Genomic DNA, 23,568 nt, shown 5'->3' on the forward strand with positions numbered 1-23,568 from the left:
AACACCATCCACAAAGACCTAAACTCTACTGGAGAAAACATAGGTAGAACTCTTTATTCCACTGAATCTAGAAGCATCTTCAATGATTTCAGGCCATCGGCCAAACTAACGGAAGCAAAAATAAATACTAGGACAACAGCAAATGAAAAAGCTTCTGCACCACGAAAGATAACCAGAATGAAAAGACACCCCACAGACACAGCATATACTTGCCACTGCTCATCTGATCTGATAAAGGGTTAATATCCATGACATATACAGTACTGGTAGAACTTTACCAAAACAAAACAAAACAAAACAAAACAAAACACCTCGAACCCAACCCCATCCAAAATAGGGGGTAAGAGATGAACAGACACTTTTTAAATATAAAGATGGCCAGGGAGATAGTAGAGTGCGGGGACTAGGCGTGGGACCTTGATCACCACACGTCCACCTCATCTGCACTGTCTAGGTGAGTTTCTAGGGGGCACCAGAGAACTGCCAGGGTGGATCTGTGGCCCCAGTACTGTATCCTCAGGTCCGTGCACTGAACAGTGCAGCCTGTTGGTTTACTATTGCTGAGAATGGCCCCCAGAATCCCTGAATATCATGTGGAGTCTCCCCTCAAATATTAAGCACAGGGAACTACATGTTATATGCAAACTGCATCCCATTCAAGCTCAGTAAAATAATTTCTATATTCCTAATGCTAATGCGTTTTTTTTTTTTTTTGCCTTTTGGGTCACCTATCAATACACAGGGGTCACTCCTGGCTCTGCACTCAGGAATTATCCCTGGTGGTGTTCAGGGGACCATATGGGATGCCGGTAATCGAACCCGGGTTGACCGCATGCAAGGCAAACGCCCTATCCACTGTGCTATCGCTCCAGCCCCAATGCTTTTTTGCAATCTACTGTAAGTTATGCTTTCATACAGATTCACAGCAATTTCTGGAGAACTGAGAGGAAAGGACTTGGGAAAGGACCCAGGGCTAACAGAGCACTAAGATGTCGACCAAGCATGGGTCTGACCTACCTATCACTGTACAGCTTTAGAAGGTGGAAACAAACATCTTGAAGTGGCCGTGAGTCTTGTTCATCTTCTATTATACAGCCAGAGCCCTCCAGGTAGGAAGGAAGTGGGGAGCAGGCATAACTGTCACTCTGAGAGGTATTCTGTAGGAAGAGTTTGGTAAAACCACGTTAGTTGGCTGATCTAGTATGACGATGCTATCTCAATTACTTAGGCATATGTGCATCAAGAATGACTCAACATTCTTTTATTTTTTTTCTTTTTGGGTCATACCCGGTGATGCTCAGGGGTTACTCCTGGCTCTGCACTCAGGAATTACTCCTGGCAGTGTTCAGGGGACCATATAGGATGCTGAGAATCGAACCCGGAATAACTCAACATTCTTAATGCTGCAAGGATTTTAAACTTAGTCTGACGAGTGGCAATTCTACCTCTTCAACAAACTGGCAAACACTTCAGACAGCTCTCACTAATCCTCTGTACCTTTATCTCTTTCTTTTTCAGGTTATACCAGGCAGGTTGACTCCTGGGAGGCAACTCCGAGTTGGCTGTGCAAAGCAAGTGCCTTACTGTCTGTACTATCTTCCTGGCCCCTCTCTATACTGTATTTGCCATAGTTCTTATTACACAGTTTTAAAATTTCTAACAAATGGAAGAAAAATATAGAAAATTGGGGCCAGAGTGATAGTACAGTGGATAGGATGCTGGCTTTGCATATGGCCAAAACAGGTTCTTCATTTTCGTGCACCCCATGTGATCCCCTGAGCCCTGCCAGGAGTGACCTCTGAGCAGAGTCAGGAGTAAGTCCTGAGCATTGCCAGCTGTGGCTCCCAAGCCAAAATAAAAAGTACTGAATTAATAATGGCATTAGAAATAAATCTTAGGGGGCTTCAGTGATAGTACAGTGGGTAGGGCACTTGTCTTGTACAGGCCCAACCCAGATTTGATCCCTGGCACCCCATATGGTCCCTAAGCCTGCCTGGAGTGATTCCTGTGTGAAGAACCAGGAGTAAGCCCTGAGTACGGCTGCATGTGGCAAAAAAAAAACAAAAACAAAAAAACACCAAAAAACAAACATATCCCTCCCCCCCAAAAAAAATCAAAATAATTAAATTTAACCTCAACACTGAGAAGATAAATGAAACAGGTAATCAGAGGCAAATTCAGATTTTTCAACCTGAGTTTATACTCTATATGAGACCAGGCTTTAAGCTTAGGGCATTCCCAAAAGCATAAAGAACATTAGGAACAGGGGGCCGGAGCGATAGCACAGCGGGTAGGGCATTTGCTTTGCACGCAGCCGACCCGGGTTCGATCCCCGGCATCCCATATGGTCCCCCAAGCACTGCCAGGAGTAATTCCTGAGTGCAAAGCCAGGAGTAACCCCTGAGCATCGCTGGGTGTGACCCAAAAAGAAAAAAAAAAAGAACATTAGGAATAAAGGAAAAGCCTCTGGTTTAGGGCCCCAAAAAAACCCCCAAACCAATAGTAATTGAAACGTGGTGGATGGATAATGATATTCTGGTACTAGATACAAGGTGGTGCCGTAAGTTTTTAAGAGTAGCTCTGCGGCCAACCCGGTTTCGATTCCCAGCATCCCATATGGTCCCCTGAGCACTGCCAGGAGTAACCCGTGTGCAATGCCAGGTGTGACCCAAAAAGCAAAAAAAAAGAGTAGCTCTGTCCAGAGGCAGAAGAAAGGTTTTCCATTAGGTTTTTTTTTTGATACATTTCAACTTTATGGTACCTAAAAAGGATTATGAACTCTGATAGCCCCTTATCACTCTGGCATACTTTGCAGCAAAAAAAGACCCAACTGGGGCTGGAGCGATAGTACAGTGGTAGGGCGTTTGCCTTGCACGCAGCCGACCCGGGTTCGATTCCCAGCATCCCATATGATACCCTGAGCATCGCCAGAGGTGATTCCTGAGTGCAAAGCCAGGAGTAACCTCTGTGCATCACTGGGTGTGACCCAAAAAGCAAAAAAAAAAAAACCCAAAAAAACAAAAACAAAAAAAACACCAACCAAGGCTCTTGCTTGGCTCTACTGCTGGACACACATACCTGAAACGCTTCTTCATACATGCTGAGTGCTTTGGAAATGGAGGCAGTTGGTGGAAGCAAATACCAAAGATGCACCGCCAGGGAGCGTTTCCAGTCCAATAGGGAGCACACATTGATTTGCTTCTGCTCTGAGAGCTGCCATACCTGCAGGAGATAGATCATTATCACAGCTGTTAGATGTCCCCTCACTACTGTTCAGGTCAAGGGCCATTCAGTCAGTCAAAAAACACTGTAAATAATCTAAATAGCAGTAATAATAATCCTGGTAAAAAATAAGTTCCTTGGGAAATTAGAGGGTGGACTTGAATAATCAGAGTTCTGATGAAAACCACTAGGAGCAAAATGGTCTCCTCACTGCTTGTGGAGGCCAAAGTTAACAAAACTTTAAGATGCGATGAAATTCTAAGGAAGTATTTCATTTTGACAAACTGGTTACACAGTGGCAATCACTAACAGAGAACGGACTTAACAAAGGCATAATAGTAACATCTATAAAACGATAGAAATGGCCATTAGCAAGAACAATGCTTAAATGACTATTTGCAGTTTAAAAAAGAAAAAGAAAAAAGCTGCAGTTGCCAAGGATATAGAGCAGTAGCAGAGCACAAATCCCAAACAGCTGGTACTCTGCCCCTGGAAAAAAAAAAAAAGCTGAAGGGGCTGCAGAGTAGTACAGTGGATAGCGGGCCTGCCTGGGATGCATTATGGTCCCCTAAGCATCGCCTGGAGTGATCCTTGAGTGCAGAGCAAGAGTAACCCCTGACAGTGCTGGGTGTAGGCCACTCCCCCCAAACAAACAAACAAAAAAAAACAAATAAAAAAGGGCTGCAAATTACAATGTATAATTATGTGTAACTGAATTTACATGGAAATATAGCACAAAAATGTGCAAATATGTACAGCTATGTCGACAATCTTTTTTTTTTTGCTTTTTGGGTCACACCCAGCGATGCACAGGGGTTACTCCTGGTTTTACACTCAGGAATCACCCTTGGCGGTGCTCAGGAGACCATATGGGATGCTGGGAATCGAACCCGGGTCGGCCGCGTGCAAGGCAAACGCCCTACCCGCTGTGCTATCACTCCAGCCCCAATGTCGACATTCTTAAGCCTTAATCTTTTGCACTATTACTACGGTATGGTTATTTCATTTCTACAGTGTTTTTTTTACCATGTACATGTTGTTTATAAAGATGCTTCATTAAAAAATTATTTTGGGGGCCACACCTGCCAGTGCACAGAGATTCCCCATGGCTCTGCACTCAGGGATCATTCCTGGAGGTGTTTGGGGGACCATACGTGATGCTGGGGATTGAACCCAGGTCAGCCATGTGCTAGACAAGCAACGTATCTACTGTGCTATTGCTCTGGCCCCTCCATTAAAAATAAAAATAAGACCAGAGAAGATGGCTCAAAAGGCACATGCTTTGCATGTAAGAACTCTGGTTTGATCCACTGTACCACACGGTCCATCAAGCACCACTGGAAGTAATTCCCAAGTACTGAGTTGAGAGCAGCCCCCAAGTACCATAGCATGGGGCCCAAGAACAAAGCAAAAAAAATTAAAAATGAGGAGCGAAGACACAGCACAGTGGATATGGTGCTTGCCTTGCATGTTTGCCTTGGGTTTGATCCCCTACATCCCATATGTCATCTGAGCACTGCCAGGAGTGATTCTAGAGTGCAGAGCCAGGAGTAACCACTGAGCCAACAATGGGTGTGATCCAAAACCCAAAACCAAATGAAATACAAAAAAAACAGGGGCTGGAGCAATAGCACAGTGGGTGGGGCATTTGCCTTGCACGCAGCTGACCCGGATTCGATTCCCAGCATCCCACATGGTCCCCTGAACACCGCCGGGGTAATTCCTGAGTGCAGAGCTAGTAGTAACCCCTGTGCATTGCCGGGTGTGAGCCAAAAATTAAAAAAAAATTTTTTAAAAAAGGTCTATACTTCAATAAATCTGCTTATGAAACAAATAAGACAAAAAAAAAAAAGACAAAAAACCAAAAAGATTTAAACTAAGGGACTGGCTAGTTCGGTGACAGAGCCTTGATATGTGAGACCCTGAGTCTATAGCTCAAAGGGCCAGAGCAGTCCTCAGGTTTGGTCCCTTGTATCACATGGTTCCTCAAATACTGCTAGGAGCAGCACCTGAGCACATATTTCAGCTGGGTATAGCTAAAATGGAAAAAAATTTTTTTTTTCATAGCTTTATGTACCAGGATATAATTTACAAAGCCCTCTGCCTTAGCTTTAACCTTGACCTTATCTAAGAGAAAAAGGACAATACCGGTTTCCCAGCCAATAAGGCATAGATGCGCAGTCTCTCATCCTGAATGAAGCAGTCAGCCTGCAGCTGATGCCAATCCACCAGCTGCATGGTAAGCAGCTCCCGGACCGACTGACTGCCGACCAGCTGGGACAAAAGAAGGGCAAGACGGTGATCACCTAGAAAAGAAAGCAGTGATTACTACAATCTAGACTTGGGAAACACTTGGGCTATTATCTTGGTTACCCCACACTTCAGGAAGGAGAAATGAGAACCTATGACTACTCTGTTGTGCCAAAACACCCATCAAGATCTTACCATAGTTTGACTTAACAGACTGCATAGTGTACAGAATTCAGTGGCAGACCTACTAATTATTCCTTTGCCCCCCAAAAAGTACTTTATCCGTAAGTCAAATTCTAAAAGGATATAATTGAGAATTTGCCCAATTAAAATTTACTCTGCAATGAAACTGAGAAATGGCAAACTCAAACCTAAAGGTAAAACGTGTATGGTCTAAGGAAAATAGCAGAGAGGCCAGAGAGGAATAGCAGCGGGTAGGGCGCTTGCCCTGCAGGCAGCAGACCAGGCTTAATTCCCGGCATCCTATGTGGTCCAGAGCTGCCAATCAGTGATTCCTGAGTGCAGAGCCAGGAGAAAGCACTGAACACCTCCACGTGTGGTTTAAAAGAAAAAAGAAAGAAAGAAAAAGAAAAAGAGAACAACAAAGAGGGGGAGAGAGAAAGAAAATGGCCTTTGAGATACCTGTATCTCACAGGTCCCATAATCTCTTAAGCACGGGAGATAGTTCAGAGATCAAAGGTGTATCCTGTATGCACTGGGCCTCCCAAGTTCCACCAGATGAAGCCTTGGTGGCCCCTATAGCTGGGGTGTAGCTAGGTACAAGCATTGAGCTTTCTTGGCACAGCTGGCCAAGGATCACAACTGGCCCTCAGGTCTCCAAGTCCTACCCTGGAGCGGCCACCTGAAACCCCCAATTTCTCATTTTAAGTATAAATGACTAGGAATCAAAAACAGGAGAGTATGCCGCAGGAATACATCAAAAACTGTGTCCCTTATTATGGCAAGTTGTCAGGTTCCTCATTATACAGTCATAGGTTCCCAAATTTATTGGGCTACGCTTGCCTTTTCAAAAAAAAAATAAAGGGGCTGGAGTGATAGCACAGCAGGTAGGGCGTTTGCCTTGCACGCGGCCGACCCGGGTTCGATTCCCAGCATCCCATATGGTCCCCTAGCACCGCCAGGAGTAATTCCTGAGTGCAGAGCCAGGAATAACCCCTGTGCATCGCTGGGTGTGACCCGAAAAGAAAAAAAAAATAATAATAAAAAGGAAAGAAAAAAATTACTCAGCACCTCACTCCAAGTCCTGAAAATCTCCATTCTGTAAGCAGAAAACACCCCTTTCAATAGCACCCACGACCATTCTTGCCACTACTACTCTCTACCCTTCCAGTGTCCCTTAAGGCCTGGAAACAAAGCTACATTCATTGGTAACCAAAAGAATGACCCAACTGGAAAATTAGCAATACTTGGAGATATTTTTCTGTAGATAGCAGGACAGCATGATGCTACACTGCCTACAATGCCCAGACCACTAATTTAGCTAAGAATCATCAGTCAAAAAAATTACAATAGTTTAGGGCTGAAGCCATAATACAATGGGTAAGGAGCCTGCCTTGCAGGCAGTTGATGGTTTGATTCCTGGCACTCCATATGGTCCCTGAAACTCTGCCAGGAGTGATTCCCTGAGCACCATTGAGTGTGAGCCCAAAACCAAACGAATCACAGTAGTGCTGCTTTTTGAAATGTCATTGATGAACACAAAATGTCTCTTTGATCATTCCTGACATTTAGTGCTTAAGAACTTCACTTTTATTTATTTATTTATTTTTGCTTTTTTTTTTTTTTTTTGGGGTCACACCCAGCAATGCACAGAGGTTACTCCTGGCTCATGCACTCGGGAATTACTCCTGGCAGTGCTCGGGGGACCATATGGGATGCTGGGAATCAAACCCGGGTTGGCCGAGTGCAAGGCAAACGCCCTACCTACTGTGCTATCGCTCCAGCCCCTTTACTATCTTTTTTTTTTTTTTTTTAAGAATTTCATTCTTAAGAGTGGGGATACATACAGCTTAGTGGTAAAGCCAGGAAAATGATATCAATGGAGATTAATCTACAATTCTGAATAAAGTAAGTAAGTCAGTGTAAAACACAAGCTTAAGGACCAGAGAGATAGCATAGTCAGTAAGGTGCTTGCTTTATATTTGGTGAATGCAGGTTCAATCCCGCATCCCAAATTATGGACCCCTGAGCGAACATTAGGAGTGATCCCTGAGCGTAGAGCCAGGAGTAACACTTGAGCATTCCCTGGGTGACCCCTCCCCACAAGTTTAAGAGATTCAGAGTGCTATGGTAAACACAAATAAATATCCACACACAAAAAGAAACCTAAATATCATAAACTAATAGGGCACATTTATATTTAAAGGGCAGGGACGTGGCTCAGTGGAACAGTGCATACCGTGCATAAAAAAGACAGAAATTTAATTCCCAGCACCAGTCAAAAAACACAACCACTGGACTATTATATTTGGAACATAAAATGTTTGTGGTATATATTTTTTTTTGCTTTTTTTTTTTTGGTCACACCCAGCGATGTTCAGGGGTTACTCCTGGCTTTGCACTCAGAAATTACTCCTGGCGGTGCTTGGCGGACCATATGGGATGCCGGGGATCGAACCCGGGTCGGCCGAGTGCAAGGCAAACGCCCTACCCGCTGTGCTATCGCTCCGGCCCCCATGTTTGTGGTATATTACATAAAAAATAGTATGAATTACTACTAGGATGTTATTACTAATAGGATTACTATTAGGATACCATCTTTGAAAACTTTATGTGCATATATTAAGTTTGTGTGCACACATTTATGTACACACTACATATTAGAAAATAAATAATTCAAATTGTACACTGAAATGTGTACAGCAAGTAGTACAGTAAAGAATTTAGGTGATTCTTATTTGTTGCTTCTTTGTTGGTGGTTAAGGTGCTACTAAGCAGAACGAGGGGGGCCGGGGGCAAACTCTAGGCAACAAGGGAACTCCACCTCCAGGGCCTGGAGGTGTGGTGCTGCTGGGACCATCGTACAGGGGGCAGGGGCATGTAGTGCCAGGGTCTGGGGACCCAACTAGGGTCCCACATCCATTTACTGTCTTTTGGCTCTTCTGTATTTTCCACTTTTCCTACAAATACATACACAGCATATAAAACTAACTTGAACACATAAGATTTAAGGTGTCATTCATTCATTCATTAAAATGTTATTTTTAGTGCTGAAGATCAAAGCCAGGGTGTAAAACATGCATCACATGAACTCTCTACTGAGCTGTATCTCCAGGCCCCTTAATGTATAGTTTAATATATAATGTACATAAAATGTATAATATATAAAATATATAAATATATATTTTAATATATAATATAAAATACATAAAATTTTAAATATATTTTATACATATATAAAGGCCACTCTCCACACGTTCAGACAAGCCTCATGCATGAAGGTACCGGCAGAGGAACCCAGGTGTGTGTAATCCCATCAACGGCCAACATCCTGAGACTTAAAGCAAGCTCCCAGAAGCACGCAGCTGCAAAGCGGCCATGCATTATCTTATAACCTACTTCTTTCTTTGGGAGAAACTGGCAAGCTACTGAGAGTCTCCTGCCCACATGGGAGAGCCTCGAAAGTTTCCCATAGTGTATTCATATGCCAAAGCCAATAACAAGCTGGGTCTCATTCCCCTGACCCTGAAAGAGACTCCAATGTGACATCGTTGGGAAGGTCGAGTAGATAGGCTTCTAAAATCTCAGCAACAGGACGAATGGAGAGGTTACTGAGACCGCTCAAAAAATTTTACAATCAAGGGGATGATGATAATGATGATGATGATATAAAATTTTAAACAAAGGGGCCGGAGTGGTAATGCAGCGGGTTGGGCATTGGCCTTGCACATGGCCAACCTGGGTTCAATCCCCGGCATCCCATATGGTCCCCCAGGCACCACCAAGAGTAATTCCTGAGTGCAGAGCCCTGAGTAACCCCAGAGCATCCCTGGATGTGACCCAAAAAGTGAAAATGAAAAAAAAATTTTTTTTAAACAGAATTATCAGGATATCTTCCTCAGCAGACTGTAACTCTCAGGTTAGAAAACAAAGGCAAAAGTACAATTAAGTGATGCCGAGAGACCATATGTGCATATGTGCTACCTGATTGCTGGGCCAGGGAACAGGCCTCACTGATCCTCTTGCCTGTGAGGTAGCTGAAGACAGCCTCTATAGGGTTATCTTTTCTAGTTAAGGAGACTTCCTGCTCAATTTGAGGTGCAGATGTCTGGGAAAGCCAGCGAGAGAAAGCTCTTCTTCGTTCAAGAATCTGAATGTAGTCACTGGGCTCATCCAGCTGACCGTCAAGCTCTTTCAGGTGGCCCCACAGAGCTTCACATAATGTCCATGTTAGGCTCCAGTGCTTCACAACTAAGGAAGGGAACAGAAAATAAAAGTTGTGACACAAAAGAATCACAGAGGATATCAGTATAATTGCAAGACAGAGGCTGGAGACATATACAAGGGTTCAGGTGCTTGCCTTGCACGCAGCTGACCCGGGTCCTCTCCGTGGCACGTGGGCTCCTGAACATTACTGCATCTTGGGGCTTTCACAGCGAACCGTTACACTCAACATCCAGCCTGAGGCTGGCTGAAAACTGCCCCTGGTAGGCCCTCCTCATCACCGAAAAACAAATTAATGAACACCAAACAGCTAGATGCAGAAACATGTGGTATAACTGAAGGCTTAAACCATGTTCCTGCAGTACTTAGACAACAAACGTAATCCCTATGCTCCTATAAAGTTTCCTCCAGCTTAAGACAAACTCAGTACTCTGGCAGATTCTCCTACCCTCTTTCTGGGACAGCCAAGATTAAAAACAGGAATGCTCACTTTGTGCTTCTGGCGCGCCTGCTGATGCTTCCTTCACCCAATCTGCATAGTCATGAATGACAGCGACTCCTGGGTTGGGGGCAATAAGGGGACACAGCTCATCCACATGGACTGTACTATGCTTGAGTTTGAGCTCCAGCGGTGTCTGGTATAACTGCAGGTCTTCCTCCAGGTTCCTTTGTCGCAGACTGAGCTTCTCCAAATGAACCTTGAATGGGGACTCAGTCAGGCTACAGGGCAAATGAACAAGACAGAAAAGAAACATGTCAATTGTCAAACTTTAATGTACTTTTTTTACTTACTGAGTAAACAAATTATCTGACCCATGCATTAAAAACCCAAGGATTTCTTAGGCCAGGTTATGTTCAGCAAGGGAAACGGTACCATTAAGCTTAGAAATGGCTTCAGCATATATATCAAGATACAATGAAATTCATGGGCTATTGTGGGATACCCGTTTCTCAAATTATACTTAACACAGTATCCAGTATCATGAGTCACAAAGCGAGGGCCAGAGAGAGGCTAAGGTACCTAAGCTACCTGCTGTGCATGCAGCCAGCCCTGATTCTATCCCTGGTATCACATGGTTCCCCCCAAAACCAAAAGATGCCACAAAGCTAACCTTAATAGGCAAATCAAAATTAAAATAAATATATAATCAATCTGGCATTGATTCAACACTTGAGACTATCAACCTTAAAAGATTATGACATCATGCATAACGAGGTTTAAGATCAACATCCTGGGGACTGGGGAGAACTTCAGTGGTCGAGTGCATGCTTTGGTCCCAGCATGAGGGGCTGAGGGAGGGACAGTGATGACGCTTTGAAGTCAAAGTCTATTTGAACAATTATAACCAGGTTGGGGAAATAGCTCGAAGGGCTGGAGCACATACTTTGCATAGAGGAGATCAATAGTTAATCCTTGGCACCCAGATGGTGGTCTGAGCACTACTGGAAGCAAACACTGAGTAGTCCCTTAATAACACCAAGTGTGGCCCAATAACAAGACTCAAAACAAACAGAACCAAACCAGATAAAAATATTATGATCAGGGAAATCAGCTCAAAGGGCTGGAGTACATACTTTGTTTGAAGGAGTGCTGACTAAAATACAACCTTGGTGTTTGGAGTCGCCCCTAAAAACCATGATCATTCACTTAAACATGTAGTAAATAACAAGCAGCTTGTTTGTGGTGCCATACTTGGCTATATTGTGTCAGGGTGTGCTCTAGTCCTGTGAACTATCTTCCCTCCCAACAACACATTTTTCAAACATAATTTTAAAAAGTAGAGGCCAGGGATGTAGTTCTGTAGCGGAGCACTTACCTTGCTTACATGAGGCCCTGGGCTTGATCCCTGGCGTCACAAAAAACAAAACAAAACAAAACAACTGCATGCATACTGTCTACCAGAAAACTATAATCCGTATGACACAGAGAGACATAAAGTATATGTATACTCAACTATACAAAGTATATATTCAATTATAAACATAAATGCTAATGATGAAATTACACAGAAACATGCAACACACAGTGTCCAGAAGTCACCATATGACCAAGCATTTCTGCATGGATCATCTACAGTTCATACATAGATAATGTGCTTCTTTTAGATGTACACATATGAAGAAATCGCAAATTTCTAGTTGAAAGAATTGACTGAAGTACAAAGCGGCTGAAAATGAAAGGCATGCTGCAGCACTGACTCTGGGCTTGCGACTTCTCCAGCTAGAGCTGACACCACACAGAGGATCAACTATCAACTCTTTATACCTTGACAGTGTAGGTAGAATCATCTTATTAATTATTTTAGGTTTTAATGATATAAGTATATCTCTGCTCCCTGGAACCATGGTACAGATATACAATTTCACAAAGCAGGGCCTTAACCATATGATTCCTCATGATGAAATTTTTCTCATACACTTTGCCTTATTAAAAAAAAAATGTTAAGGAAATGACTCACGATTTAACAGCTACTGGATTGGGCAGAAATCCATATTCCATAGAGTCAGTAATCTGTTGATTTTCCAGATCAGGAGAGTCACTCAGATGTTCGCCACTGTTGGCGAGAGTCCAGTTGGGGCCCCAACCAACCCGAAACGAGCGTCCCATAAACAGAGCCATGTCCATTAGTAATTTTCCCTTGCCATAGGTGACAGACTTTTCGAGAGGAACAAGGCCTGGTTGTCTGCGTGTACCCACTGTTTTCAACTGAGCCTCAGGGGCTGGGCTGGGCACAGTAAACACAGAGGTCAGAGGTGGCGGGACGGACCACGGGGATGAGGATGGGGCATTCTTCAAAGATGATGCTCGAGGTGTACGAATTTCTTGCACAGAGGCACTTGGTGAAAGAAAAGCTCTACTTGTAAATTTTGATTGCAGTAATCCACCACCTAAAATAAGAGGAAAACACTGTTAAACAAATAGTCTTACTGCTTCTTGAATAATAATGTAAGTGAGGATGAAATGATTAACTGCTAACTGCTTCTTGAATCATAATTTTGAAATCATAATCACTTTTTTTTTTTTTTTTGCTTTTTGGGTCACACCCAACGATGCTCAGGGGTTATTCCTGGCTTTGCACTCAGGAATTACTCCTGGCGGTGCTTGGGGGACCATATGGGATGCCAGGGATTGAATCCGGGTCGGCCGCATGCAAGGCAAACGCCCTACCCGCTATGCTATCGCTCCAGCCCCAAAATAATAATCATATTTTGAAATGATTATTTCACCAAACTAATTAGATTAAGCATAGACAAACATAAGAAAGATGAAATCAGATTCTAAAGAAATTGCTCTTTGAGTCAAGTAAATCAGAGTGGGGATTTTACTCCTGATGTCAGCACAACCACGGCATTAACAAACACCAGCAGTGACAGCAGTGTGCAGGACGACTCGTGGCTTTACACTAAATGATAAAATGCAGGAAATCTGAATTCAGAATAGAATCTGTATTCTTAAGCAAACAAAAACATGACCCTATACCTGACACAAACATACTGTTTTTCTCATATAACTTGGTAAATCATGGTTTTTGAAAACTGATGCCACCAGTTACTTACAAGCAAAATTCCTCAGCACCCCAAACCATGTTTTTAAGAGTTTTCTTTGCTAGAGAAGTTGACTCAGTTTAGAAGACAATTTGCACAAAGGAGGACTTTACAACTTTCATGTAAAATAGCATCTTTTACTCTACCTAATGAACGGGATTTTGATGAGTGAGATGCTGAAATGGGAAGTCTGGGAGAGCAGATTTCTTGAGAAGTATCTGCTTTAGAGGGAAGGCGACTAAAGCGGTGATCCAGAGCCATGTCTACATCTTCTTCATCAGCAAGCAACGATGCTTTCATGATCTGAAACAGCAGAACCAATAGAATAAATATCTGCCCCAATCACGATGGCCACAAAGAAAGATACAATTCCAGTTGCTTTGTCTCAGGCTGTGTTTATAATGGACACACCATCTGAGCAACGGACCGAGTGTGTCTGAAGAACAGAAACTATTACACCCTTAGCATAATCCAAAAGCTTAACTCAAACATGCCAAAAGGCTTAGAGAGCAAAGTAGAAAATTTAAATCTCTGGAAAATTTTTGTTCTTTAACATTTTAACTTTTTAGAAAACTTTACAGACTTTCAAAACCAAAAACCAGGGCTGGAGTGATAGCACAGTAGGTAGGGCGTTTGCCTTGCACACGGCCAACCCGGGTTCAATTCCCAGCATCCCATATGGTCCCCTGAGCATCGCTAGGAGTAATTCCTGAGTGCAGAGCCAGGAGTAACCCCTATGCATTGCCGGGTGTGTGTGACCCAAAAAGCAAAACAAACAAGCAAACAAAAAAATTTTCCAAAAACCAGCCTATAAAATAACAACAGAGCTTGTACACGGGTTAAGGAACCTGCCTAGCAATGCCTCTGATGCTGGTTCAACCCCCAGCACCACATACTATTCCCTGAGTACAATCAGGGATTACTTCTCAGCAACCAGGAGTTGACTGAGCGCTGTCCGGTGCAGCTCAACTGCCACCCCATTCCCAACAAATAAAAAGGCAATATAGGGGCAAGAGCGATAGCACAGCAGGTATGGCGTTGCCTTGTGAATAGTCACTTGGGTTCAAACTCTGGCATCTCATATGGTCCCTTGAGCACGGCCAGGAATGATTCCTGAGTACAGAGCCAGGAGTAACCCCTAAGTATCACTGGGTGTGCCCCAAAACTAAAAAACAAAAATGCAACATATTTTATAGAGAAAAACCAGTGATCACAGAGCTAAACAACCTCTCCCAAAGTCATACAGAAATAGTTGCAAACTGAGACTAGAGTCAAGATTTTTTTTTTGATTCTCAATATAGTCCTTCCTCCCCGAATGGGAAAATGAGAACCAAACATTGGTAATATTCCTTTTTTCTCACTCCAGGGAGCAATTAAAATTCAGAAGTGAACCCTTGACAAGCCGATTTATAAAAGGGAGAGAAACATAAGTTTGACGCACTATGGTAGAAAGGGAGTTATTTCACCTGTAAGACGTGTGGATTAATTCCCAGTGAAGATGCAATGTGTGTTGAGGCAGACACAGGTTCCTGATCCTCAGGTATGTTCTCTTCTAACATGGAATCCAGAACTGGCTCCTGCGTGATATCCACCATGTCACTGTCCAGTTCTACGACTCTCCCTAACTGTTCCACCTCTGGACTCTGGCTCTGTGGAGAGAAGAAAGGTCAGGAGAACATTATTATACCAAAGGGACACAGAGCTTCTATATGAATTTAGATTATTTGAGATACAATACAGCAATATTAGACTCTGCCAATTCTACCATAAGGCAGTATATTTGCCTTAAGACAAGATTTAACAATTGTTCCCAAGTCCCTAAAAGCACCTACTACTCAAATAAGAGCATCACTCTTTTCTATTATCCTGGCTTGGGGACTGAATCCTAAGCGGCACCATCCTCAACAAACAGCCATCTTCAGACAGACAAAGACTAGGTCTGACCTGATTGACCTATCAACTATATATTTTTTATTTACAGAGAAGTCCTGCTTGGGGCTGGAGCAATAGCACAGCGAGTAGGGCGTTTGCCTTGCACGCGGCCGACCCGGGTTTGATTCCCAGCATCCCATATGGTCCCCTGAGCCCTGCCAGGAGTAATTCCTGAGTGCATGAGCCAGGAGTAACCCCTGTGCATCGCCGGGTGTGACCCAAAAACCAAAAAAAAAAAAAAAAAAAGCCCTGCTTGATGAAGCCAAGGGAATATAAACGATACCTGTATTTCAGGCTGGAACTAATTTTGGGGGGTGACTGAACCCAAAGGTGTGTGTGTGTGTGTGTGTGTGTGTGTGTGTATATATATACACATATATATATACCTATATATATATCTATATATAATGTTAGGTATAAAGAATGTTGGGGTTCGAAATAGTACACTGGGTAAGACATTTGCCTTTCACACGGCCAACCCAGTTTTAATCCCTGGACCACATCTGGTCTCCTGAGCCCTGCCAGGTGAACCCCGAATGCACAACCAGGAGGAAGCCCTGAGCACCATCAGGTAGGCTGCCACATGCCTCCCCCCCAAAAATAAACCCCAAAACTAAATGTCTAATATTCCAGAAAAGGACAAGTCAGATTAGGGGCAACTTTGATTTTTGTTTTTTAATATCAAGTTTGATTAAGCTGGTTAAAGAACACAGTTTATTTCTTGAACAGCAGAGATTCACAAAGCTGAAACTCACTGTAAAATAAATGATCCAATACAAAATAAAAATGTCATAAACTCCAATATGACCTGTAACTGTTGGTCAAACTGTTATGCAGCAAAGGCAATTTATGTAACACTCTCAAAAAAGCTCCACGATTTATTTATATGTATGTAGTTTTATATAATCTGCAGACTATTAACCTTCCACAATTTTTTTGTTTTAAGGTAGGTCACACCCAGTGGTACTTGAGGGCCATGCAGTGATAGGGATTAAACCTGAGCATCTTGCATACAAAACATATGCTCAGCCCATAATTATTTATTGTAGTCCACATTTTGCTTATTGTTTACAAATAACTGGTTTTATGCTGTGTGTGTCTCTGTGTGTGACAAGAGAGAGGGAAGAGAGAGGGATGGAGGGAGGGAGAGAGAGAGAGGGAGGGAGGGAGAGAGAGAGAGAGAGAGAGAGAGAGGGAGGGAGAGAGAGAGAGAGAGAGAGGGAGGGAGGGAGGGAGAGAGAGACAGAGAGAGACCCCATATGTGGTTCTGAGGACCAAACCTGGGTCAGCCCCATCCCCATGCAAGGCAAATGCCCTAACTGCTGTCCGATTGCTCGGGCCCTTATGTTAAATCTTAAATGGAGATTACACTACAAGTGGTGTTAAAAAATTAGATATTTTAAATGGCATACCTCTGCTAATTTCTTGCATTCATTTGTAATTATGCTTACTAAAAGAGAGTTTCTTTTTTTGTCCCCCGCCCCCTTTTTGGTGGGTGAGTAGGTGTTAGGGGCATATCCAATAGAATTCAGAAGACCATGTGACACTAGGGATTGAACTGCGGTCAGCTGTATGCAAGTGCCTTGACCCTCGGATTATCTCTCTTTTGCCCTCCCATTTTCAACTGTAAAAAAGTTGAGGTGTTGGATATGTGGTGATTTTAATCTCCAGCCTCATGACCTATCAAGCATTCACTGAATACTTTTTTTTTTATCTTTCCACTGGATCCAGCAGTGCTGGGCACATGAAGAGAAAGTAATTCCTATCTATGGAAGTTCCAGAAGGGGCCTTGAAAAGCAGCAAGGAAGTGGCAAGCAGATGGTTCCACCTTATTATTCAACAAAAGAATGATACTGCGGCTGGAGCTACAGTACAGTGGGCAGGGCATTTGCCTTGCACACGGCCAACCTGGGTTTGATCCCCAGTATCCCATATGGTCCCCTGAGCACCAATAGGAGTGATTCCTGAGTACAGAGCCAGGAGTAACCCCTGAGCACCGCCAGGGTGACCCAAAAAGACAAAGGAAAACAAAAAAACAAAACAAAAACAAAAACATAATTATACTAACTGCAAGACAAACTCACCGAGTACACTTTTAGGTAAAGGATTTTATAAAATGAGGTAAAGTTTATCAAGTATCTATGTAAGAGACCGACTAGACTGTGCATACCCTTAAGAATATTAAAGACAAAGGTTCTATTCACTTTGACATGAAGCACAGACTTCAAAGGCAAGAGATCCTAGAGATGGTCCAGAGCTAGAGTGCATGTTTCGAATACAGGAGATTCCAGGTTCTATCTGCAGTAACACGCTCCAGGCCGCTTTCCACACACTTGGGTCAAGCCTTACACATGAGTGAAGTCCCACAGAACCTAGGTGATGAGGAACTTTGTGACCTTGAACCCTGGGCTCAATGGGACCTTGGGAGCAGAGATCCTCTGACTGCTCTCCCCAGTCTCCTGCGGCCCAGGGGTCATGCCCATAAGACACCTCCTGCAGGCACCAGATAATCTCATCAGCCACCCTTCAGAACTCAAGGCTGCTTCTCCTGGAAGGGAGCATAAAATGAGGCCCCCATAACCATGCCACCGAACTCTGCACCAGGCTGCTTGCACTCAGGGCACCCCAAAGTGGGGGGGGGGGCAGGTGAGAGCCCTCCCTGCCCCAAAGGACCCAGCCCCGGCAGCTGACCTCCACAATCCAACTGCTGCCAAGCTCCAGGCTGCTTCCCACATGCTCGGGCCAAGCCTCACACATGACCGAACATATTCCTAAAATGCGCGGCCGCAAAAACTGCCACGTGACACATCATAAGACACTCCCTACTCATTTTCATAATTACCATACCATATTTGATTAGAGATAAGATGGCGCCGACACCGCCCAACCCCCTCCCACTCTTCCAAACCCGGCTCACCATCTCGCCTTAGACAACACGCGGCTCAGCACACCAGGCATGGAACTCTACGCATGATCCCTGCTGGAACTCTATGCGTGATTCCTGATGCACACTGCCAGCTGTTTTGCAAGGTTTGGACAGAATGGCGTTGGCAGGGCATGGAGAAACTGCTGTGGCAGCCACAGCGTCATTGCCTGCCCTGGCTGGGCGGAGTCACAGCACCATAGGACATAGAGCCATGGTGGAAGTGCACGCAGTAACTCATCCATTGTGGGGTGCTGTCAGCCAACCACCCGTTGACCTGGGACTCAGCGCAGGTGTTTGACCTGGTACAGACCCTCTGTGATAGGGTCCTCCTCTGCCAGCTGCTCAACAACCTCCAGGCGCACTCCATCTACCTCAAGGAGATCAACCTGAGGCCGCAGATGTCACAGATGCTGCCCAGAGATGCAGGCAGGTTCGTGCTTGTCAGTGTGTAGATCATTACAACATGCCAGTCGACCAAAAGCTTACATTCAATAGACTGGGAACACCTGTAAAGGTGATTAGAGGCTGCCCCCAAAGCCTTGGTCCCTCCCAGAGAGCCTGGCAAGCTACCGAAACTATCCTGCCTGCATGGCAGAGCCTGGCCAGCTATCTGTGGCGTACTCAATATGCCAAAAACAGTAACAATGACGGTCTCATTCCCCTGATCTTTAAAGAGCCCCCAATACGCCATCAGGCTACAGCAGCACTCGACAGGGACAAATGGAGATGTTTCTGGCGCCCACTTGAGCAAACTGATAAACAACGGGATGACAGTGATAACAGTGATACAGTGATCTGCAGTACCACCTACTCACCCCCCAGCACTGCCAGCATGACCCCAGAGCACTGAGTCAAGAGTAGTCCTTGAAGACTGCCAGGTGTGGTTTAAAAACAAAAGGAAAAAAATGAAAAAAAAAAATTGTGTGCGGGGGGCTGGATAGTACAGGAGGTAGGGTGCCTGCCTTGACACCCCCCACGGGAATTAAATTAGTATGAAATTATGAGGATCCTTCTGACACAATAAAGCTGTCCTTCAAAAGTACATGCAGTGGGGCTGGAGAGTACAGCAGACGAGGCACTTGCCTCACACTTCGCTAACTTGGGTTTGATCTCTGGTATCCTATATGGCTCCGAGCACAGCCAGGAGTAAGCTTTGAGCATGGCTTGTTATGAGTCAAAAAATGAACAAAAAAGGGGCTGGAGAGATAGCACAGTGGGTAGGGCGTTTGTCTTGCACATGGCCAACCCAGGTTTTATTCCCAGAATCCCATATGGCCCCCCAAGCACCGCAAGGAATAATTCCTGAGGTGCGTGAGCCAGGAGTAACCCCTGTGCATTGCTGGGTGTGACCCAAAAAAGTAAAAAGATAGATACGTATTTTTACACATATTTTTAAGGAGCCACTTGACTCCTTAAGAGGCTGATTCCCATGATGTAATCTACTGTGGGATATTGATTTTCCTGTTCTGGAGGTGATTCTTTCAATTTTAGGAAGATTTTACATTTTTGTTGTATGGTCACATCTAGTTCCACTGCCTGTTATATAAAATCTTCAGCTCTTTCCACTTTGCTCTGACACCTGCCATGTCCTGATGCTGGGATGAGAAGCCCATGCTTATCTGTCCCCAGTTCATCCAGACGGCTCAAGAATTTTCCTCATGGCAATTAGTAAAGGGGTTGTGAGATAGTGTAGTAGGTAGGGTGCCTGCCTTGAATGAGCAGATCTGAGTTCAATCCCTGGCACTCCAAATCCCTGAGCACGTAAGGAGTGATTCCTGAGTGTCGAGTCAGGAGCCCTGAGCATCACTGGGTGTGGCCCCCCAAGTTGAAAACAAAAACAAGAAAAACAAAAACTGTGTAATCACTGGCATTTCTAACCCACCTGATCTAGGATAATGGACAGGACAATATCTAAGTTTTCCAGAATTCCAAATACTAGTCTAATACGTTAGCTTAATATCTGAATACTCATTTTTACCATTTCTGATTTTACATCCAAAAGGTCAAAATCCAACTCAATCAAATATATCTGAAAATATCTCCATTTTAATCCAGGCCAAATTCTTTTCTCCTAGAATCTTTTTTTTTTTTGAAAAATTCTGCTCAGTTCACCAAACAGCTCTTGCATATTATGTCATCATAGAACTTATAGTATCTCTTTACTATTTGTATTCTGGAAACTCTAAAGAGCTTGAAAAACTACTGAATGTGAACATTACATAGATTTATTCATCTTTCCATAGATGAAGCATTTTCTTTTACGCTCTAGGATCTCACAAATTACTGGCAGAAAATAGGGCTGACTCCTATAAAGATACACACATCTAAGAACAAAAAAATTGGTAGAGTGCTTGCCGTGCACACAGTGAACCTGAATTCAATCCACAAACCCCATATGGTCCCCAGAGCCCTCCAGGAGTGACTCCTGGGCACAAGAGGAAGCCTTGGGCACCATGGGCATGGCTCAAAAATCAAACACAAAGAGCAAAAAATACTAAGGGGGTCAAACTGGTAGTACAGTGGGTAGGACCTACCCTGCACATGGCCAATCGGAGTTCAATCCCACGAAACACAGAGTCCCTCAGCCCAGTCAGGTGTGGGCCCTCCCCTCCCTGCCCCAAAGAAAACAAAAACCTGCTTTGGAAAGGAGTAAAATTACTAAGTAGATTAAAGTTAAGTAAAATTAAACTATTCTGATGAATGAACCTGGATAACTGGCAAACCAATAAACAACACAAAATTCAATATATTTTCTAGCTACTATTTTATCATATTCTCGTCTTGCAGATACAAACATGGCACACATGAAAATCATTTCCAGAAAATGCTTCCTAAGGAATGATTGCTTCTTTGGGGCTGGGAGGATGGCTCAAAGTACTAGAGCTTGTCATGTCTTCATACACAGGGCCCAACTTTGATCCCAAGCACGGCAGGGAGGTCCCTTCTCCCCCCCAAACCAAAAATAATGCTCTAAGGATGTATGGCAGACAAAAAATATTGACTGAAAAAAAATTACTAGCACCCAAGTTAAATAAGAGTTAGCATTCAAAGAAACCACCCTACAAGATGAACATAACTGTCTGCTTAACAATACTGAAAAAGTATATTAGCAATTGTAAGAACAATCTGGCTTCTACTAAACCCACTCTAAATAATTTGTATTCTAAAACTGTTTCTTCTATAAAGAGTGCTTTGTTGTGGGGTCAGAGCGCTCAAATGGCTGGAGCTTTCCTTGTGGGAGCCCAGGTTTGATCCCTGGTAATGCATACTCCCACAAGAACTATCAGAAGGGATGGATGTAAACCCCAAGCTATGCCCCTACCCTTTACCCACCTCTGCAAAAAAAAAAAAAAAAAAGAGAAAAGATTGTACCGCTAAACCCTACCAATAGGTTACATGAAATATAAGTAAATACTCTGGAAAATAAAGAACTGAAACCCTTGCAGAAAGCTAACTGAACTTTTATTTTGGCTTTGTTTCTGTGTCACACCCTGCATGGCACAGGAATTACTTATTTCTGTGCCCAGGGAACCATATGCAGTGCGAGAGAATCAGCAGCATGCAAGTCCTTCCCTGCTGGTATACTCTCTCTGCCCCCCAAACTGGACTTTCAAAAGATTACAGTGAAGAGGCCAGAGGTTTTTTTTTTCTTTTTGGGCCACACCTAGCGATGCACAGGGGTTACTCCTGGCTCTGCACTCAGGAATTACCCCTGGCCGTGCTCAGGGGACCATATGGGATGCTGGGATTTGAACCCGGGTAGGCGCGTGCAAGGCAAACGCCCTACCCACTGTGCTATCTCTCCAGCCCCCACCGAGGCCAGAGAGTTTTATCCCAGACACCTCACAGTCCCCTGAGCAAAGAGCCAGGTATAGCTTTTGAGCACATCTTCCAAAGCCCTTTGGGGGTGGGGGAGTAAAAGCCATAGTTTAAAAAACAAACAAACAAACAAACAAACAAAAAACCCACCAAGATTAAACTGCACATCATGGACCCAGAGGAATTGCAAAGGGTTTGAAACACCTGCCTTGCCCTGAAAGAACAGGAGGAGTTCAGGTCCCTCGAGTTCCAACCTGCCAAGCCTGGGCTTTGCTGCTCTGCTGTTGAGTGAAAGTGCACTGCTGGGGATCCTAGCCCCAAAGGCGTTTCTGGCTGCACTACAGTCAGACATGTGTAAGCACTAATGCAGGACACTCTAAGGCAAGCACCACAACTAAAAAGATGCAACTGCTACCACTACCCCTGGTGAGCGCCAAAACCAGAGCCTGTGTACTTCAGCCAGAATGCCTGACCTGGCGAACACACCTGCAAAGAGTGCAAATCTCAGAAAGCCCCATGGTCGAGTGTGAGCCTCACAACCTGATGAGCAACCCGCAATGAGGACCAGTGAGCACCAGTCAGATGTGTCTGCACCCTCCACCCCAGCCCCACCACGTACCACCACCAGTAACAGCAATGAAGAGAAGGGGAGGAGGAATAAAAATAAAGCAATAATAACAATAAATAAACTGCACATCAGATAGTCAACAAAGGTAGGATTTACTTTATATTAACCAACACAGGCCAAAAAAAAAGGGGGGGAAAAAAGAAAAAAGAAATAAAGCTGTTTTAAGTTGATCATTGAGCAGAGAACGAGCCAGTCCAAGCAAGCGAGGGAGATGTTTAAGAATGATAATCTGTAGAAAGAATAATCCAAACATAAGGTAATTATTTAGATTTCTCAAAAACAGATGTTACAACCACTTCATGCCCTCACATGTAGTTGTCTCAACGTGATTGTCAACACACTTGTACTCTTCTCAGATTCCAGGGGGGGTCATAAAACAGCTCTGTAACAGCTGAATGACTTATTTTCAACTTCTGTATCATTATTCCATTCACATTCACTGTCCTTTCTCTACCTGGGGTGGTGGTGCTGGTTTGCCATTAAGAGACATCTGGAAGGGGGCAGTCTGGCCTGCGGGAGGCAAAGGGGCAGTCTTCAGCTTCTTCGGACAGGCTTTGGAAGGCCGTTCCTCCTCCTCTTCATCAGAATCCTGAAGGCCATATTTAGAAAAATGGGAGACCTAGTAAAGAGAAGAATATGGCAAAATTAATCTCAACACATTTTATATTCACAAAAGATTGTACAATATTTGCCCTAGCCTTAACAATCTTATAAAATTAAATTTAAAAGAAGATCAAAATCTTTACAGTACAATAAAAATATACACATTTCCCCCTAAGATTTAAATGATGTCTGGTGCATGTCCAAATTGTTCATAAATTTATCAAATTAACACGCTAAT

General features: G+C 43.8%; 1 protein-coding gene across 4 annotated transcripts in view; it reads right to left on the reverse strand.

Moving 5' to 3' along the window:
- Positions 1-23,568, reverse strand: part of NUP98 (nucleoporin 98 and 96 precursor) — a 92,798-nt gene that overhangs the window by 6,739 nt on the left and 62,491 nt on the right. For 3 of the 4 annotated variants that reach the window (XM_055141848.1, XM_055141847.1, XM_055141845.1), the window contains exons 20-28: positions 23,182-23,346; positions 14,889-15,071; positions 13,569-13,725; positions 12,336-12,765; positions 10,367-10,596; positions 9,637-9,903; positions 5,371-5,528; positions 3,079-3,222; positions 1,018-1,157 (exon numbers count right to left, since the gene is read on the reverse strand). In XM_055141848.1, the coding sequence (XP_054997823.1) occupies positions 1,018-1,157; positions 3,079-3,222; positions 5,371-5,528; positions 9,637-9,903; positions 10,367-10,596; positions 12,336-12,765; positions 13,569-13,725; positions 14,889-15,071; positions 23,182-23,346 (1,874 nt within the window). Of the gene's footprint in view, positions 1-1,017; positions 1,158-3,078; positions 3,223-5,370; positions 5,529-9,636; positions 9,904-10,366; positions 10,597-12,335; positions 12,766-13,568; positions 13,726-14,888; positions 15,072-22,820; positions 23,347-23,568 lie in introns of those variants that run through there. The other variant, XM_055141849.1, reaches the window with a different exon arrangement.

This window comes from Sorex araneus, chromosome 6 (assembly GCF_027595985.1).
Source record: "Sorex araneus isolate mSorAra2 chromosome 6, mSorAra2.pri, whole genome shotgun sequence".
NCBI classification, from domain to species: Eukaryota; Metazoa; Chordata; class Mammalia; order Eulipotyphla; family Soricidae; genus Sorex; species Sorex araneus.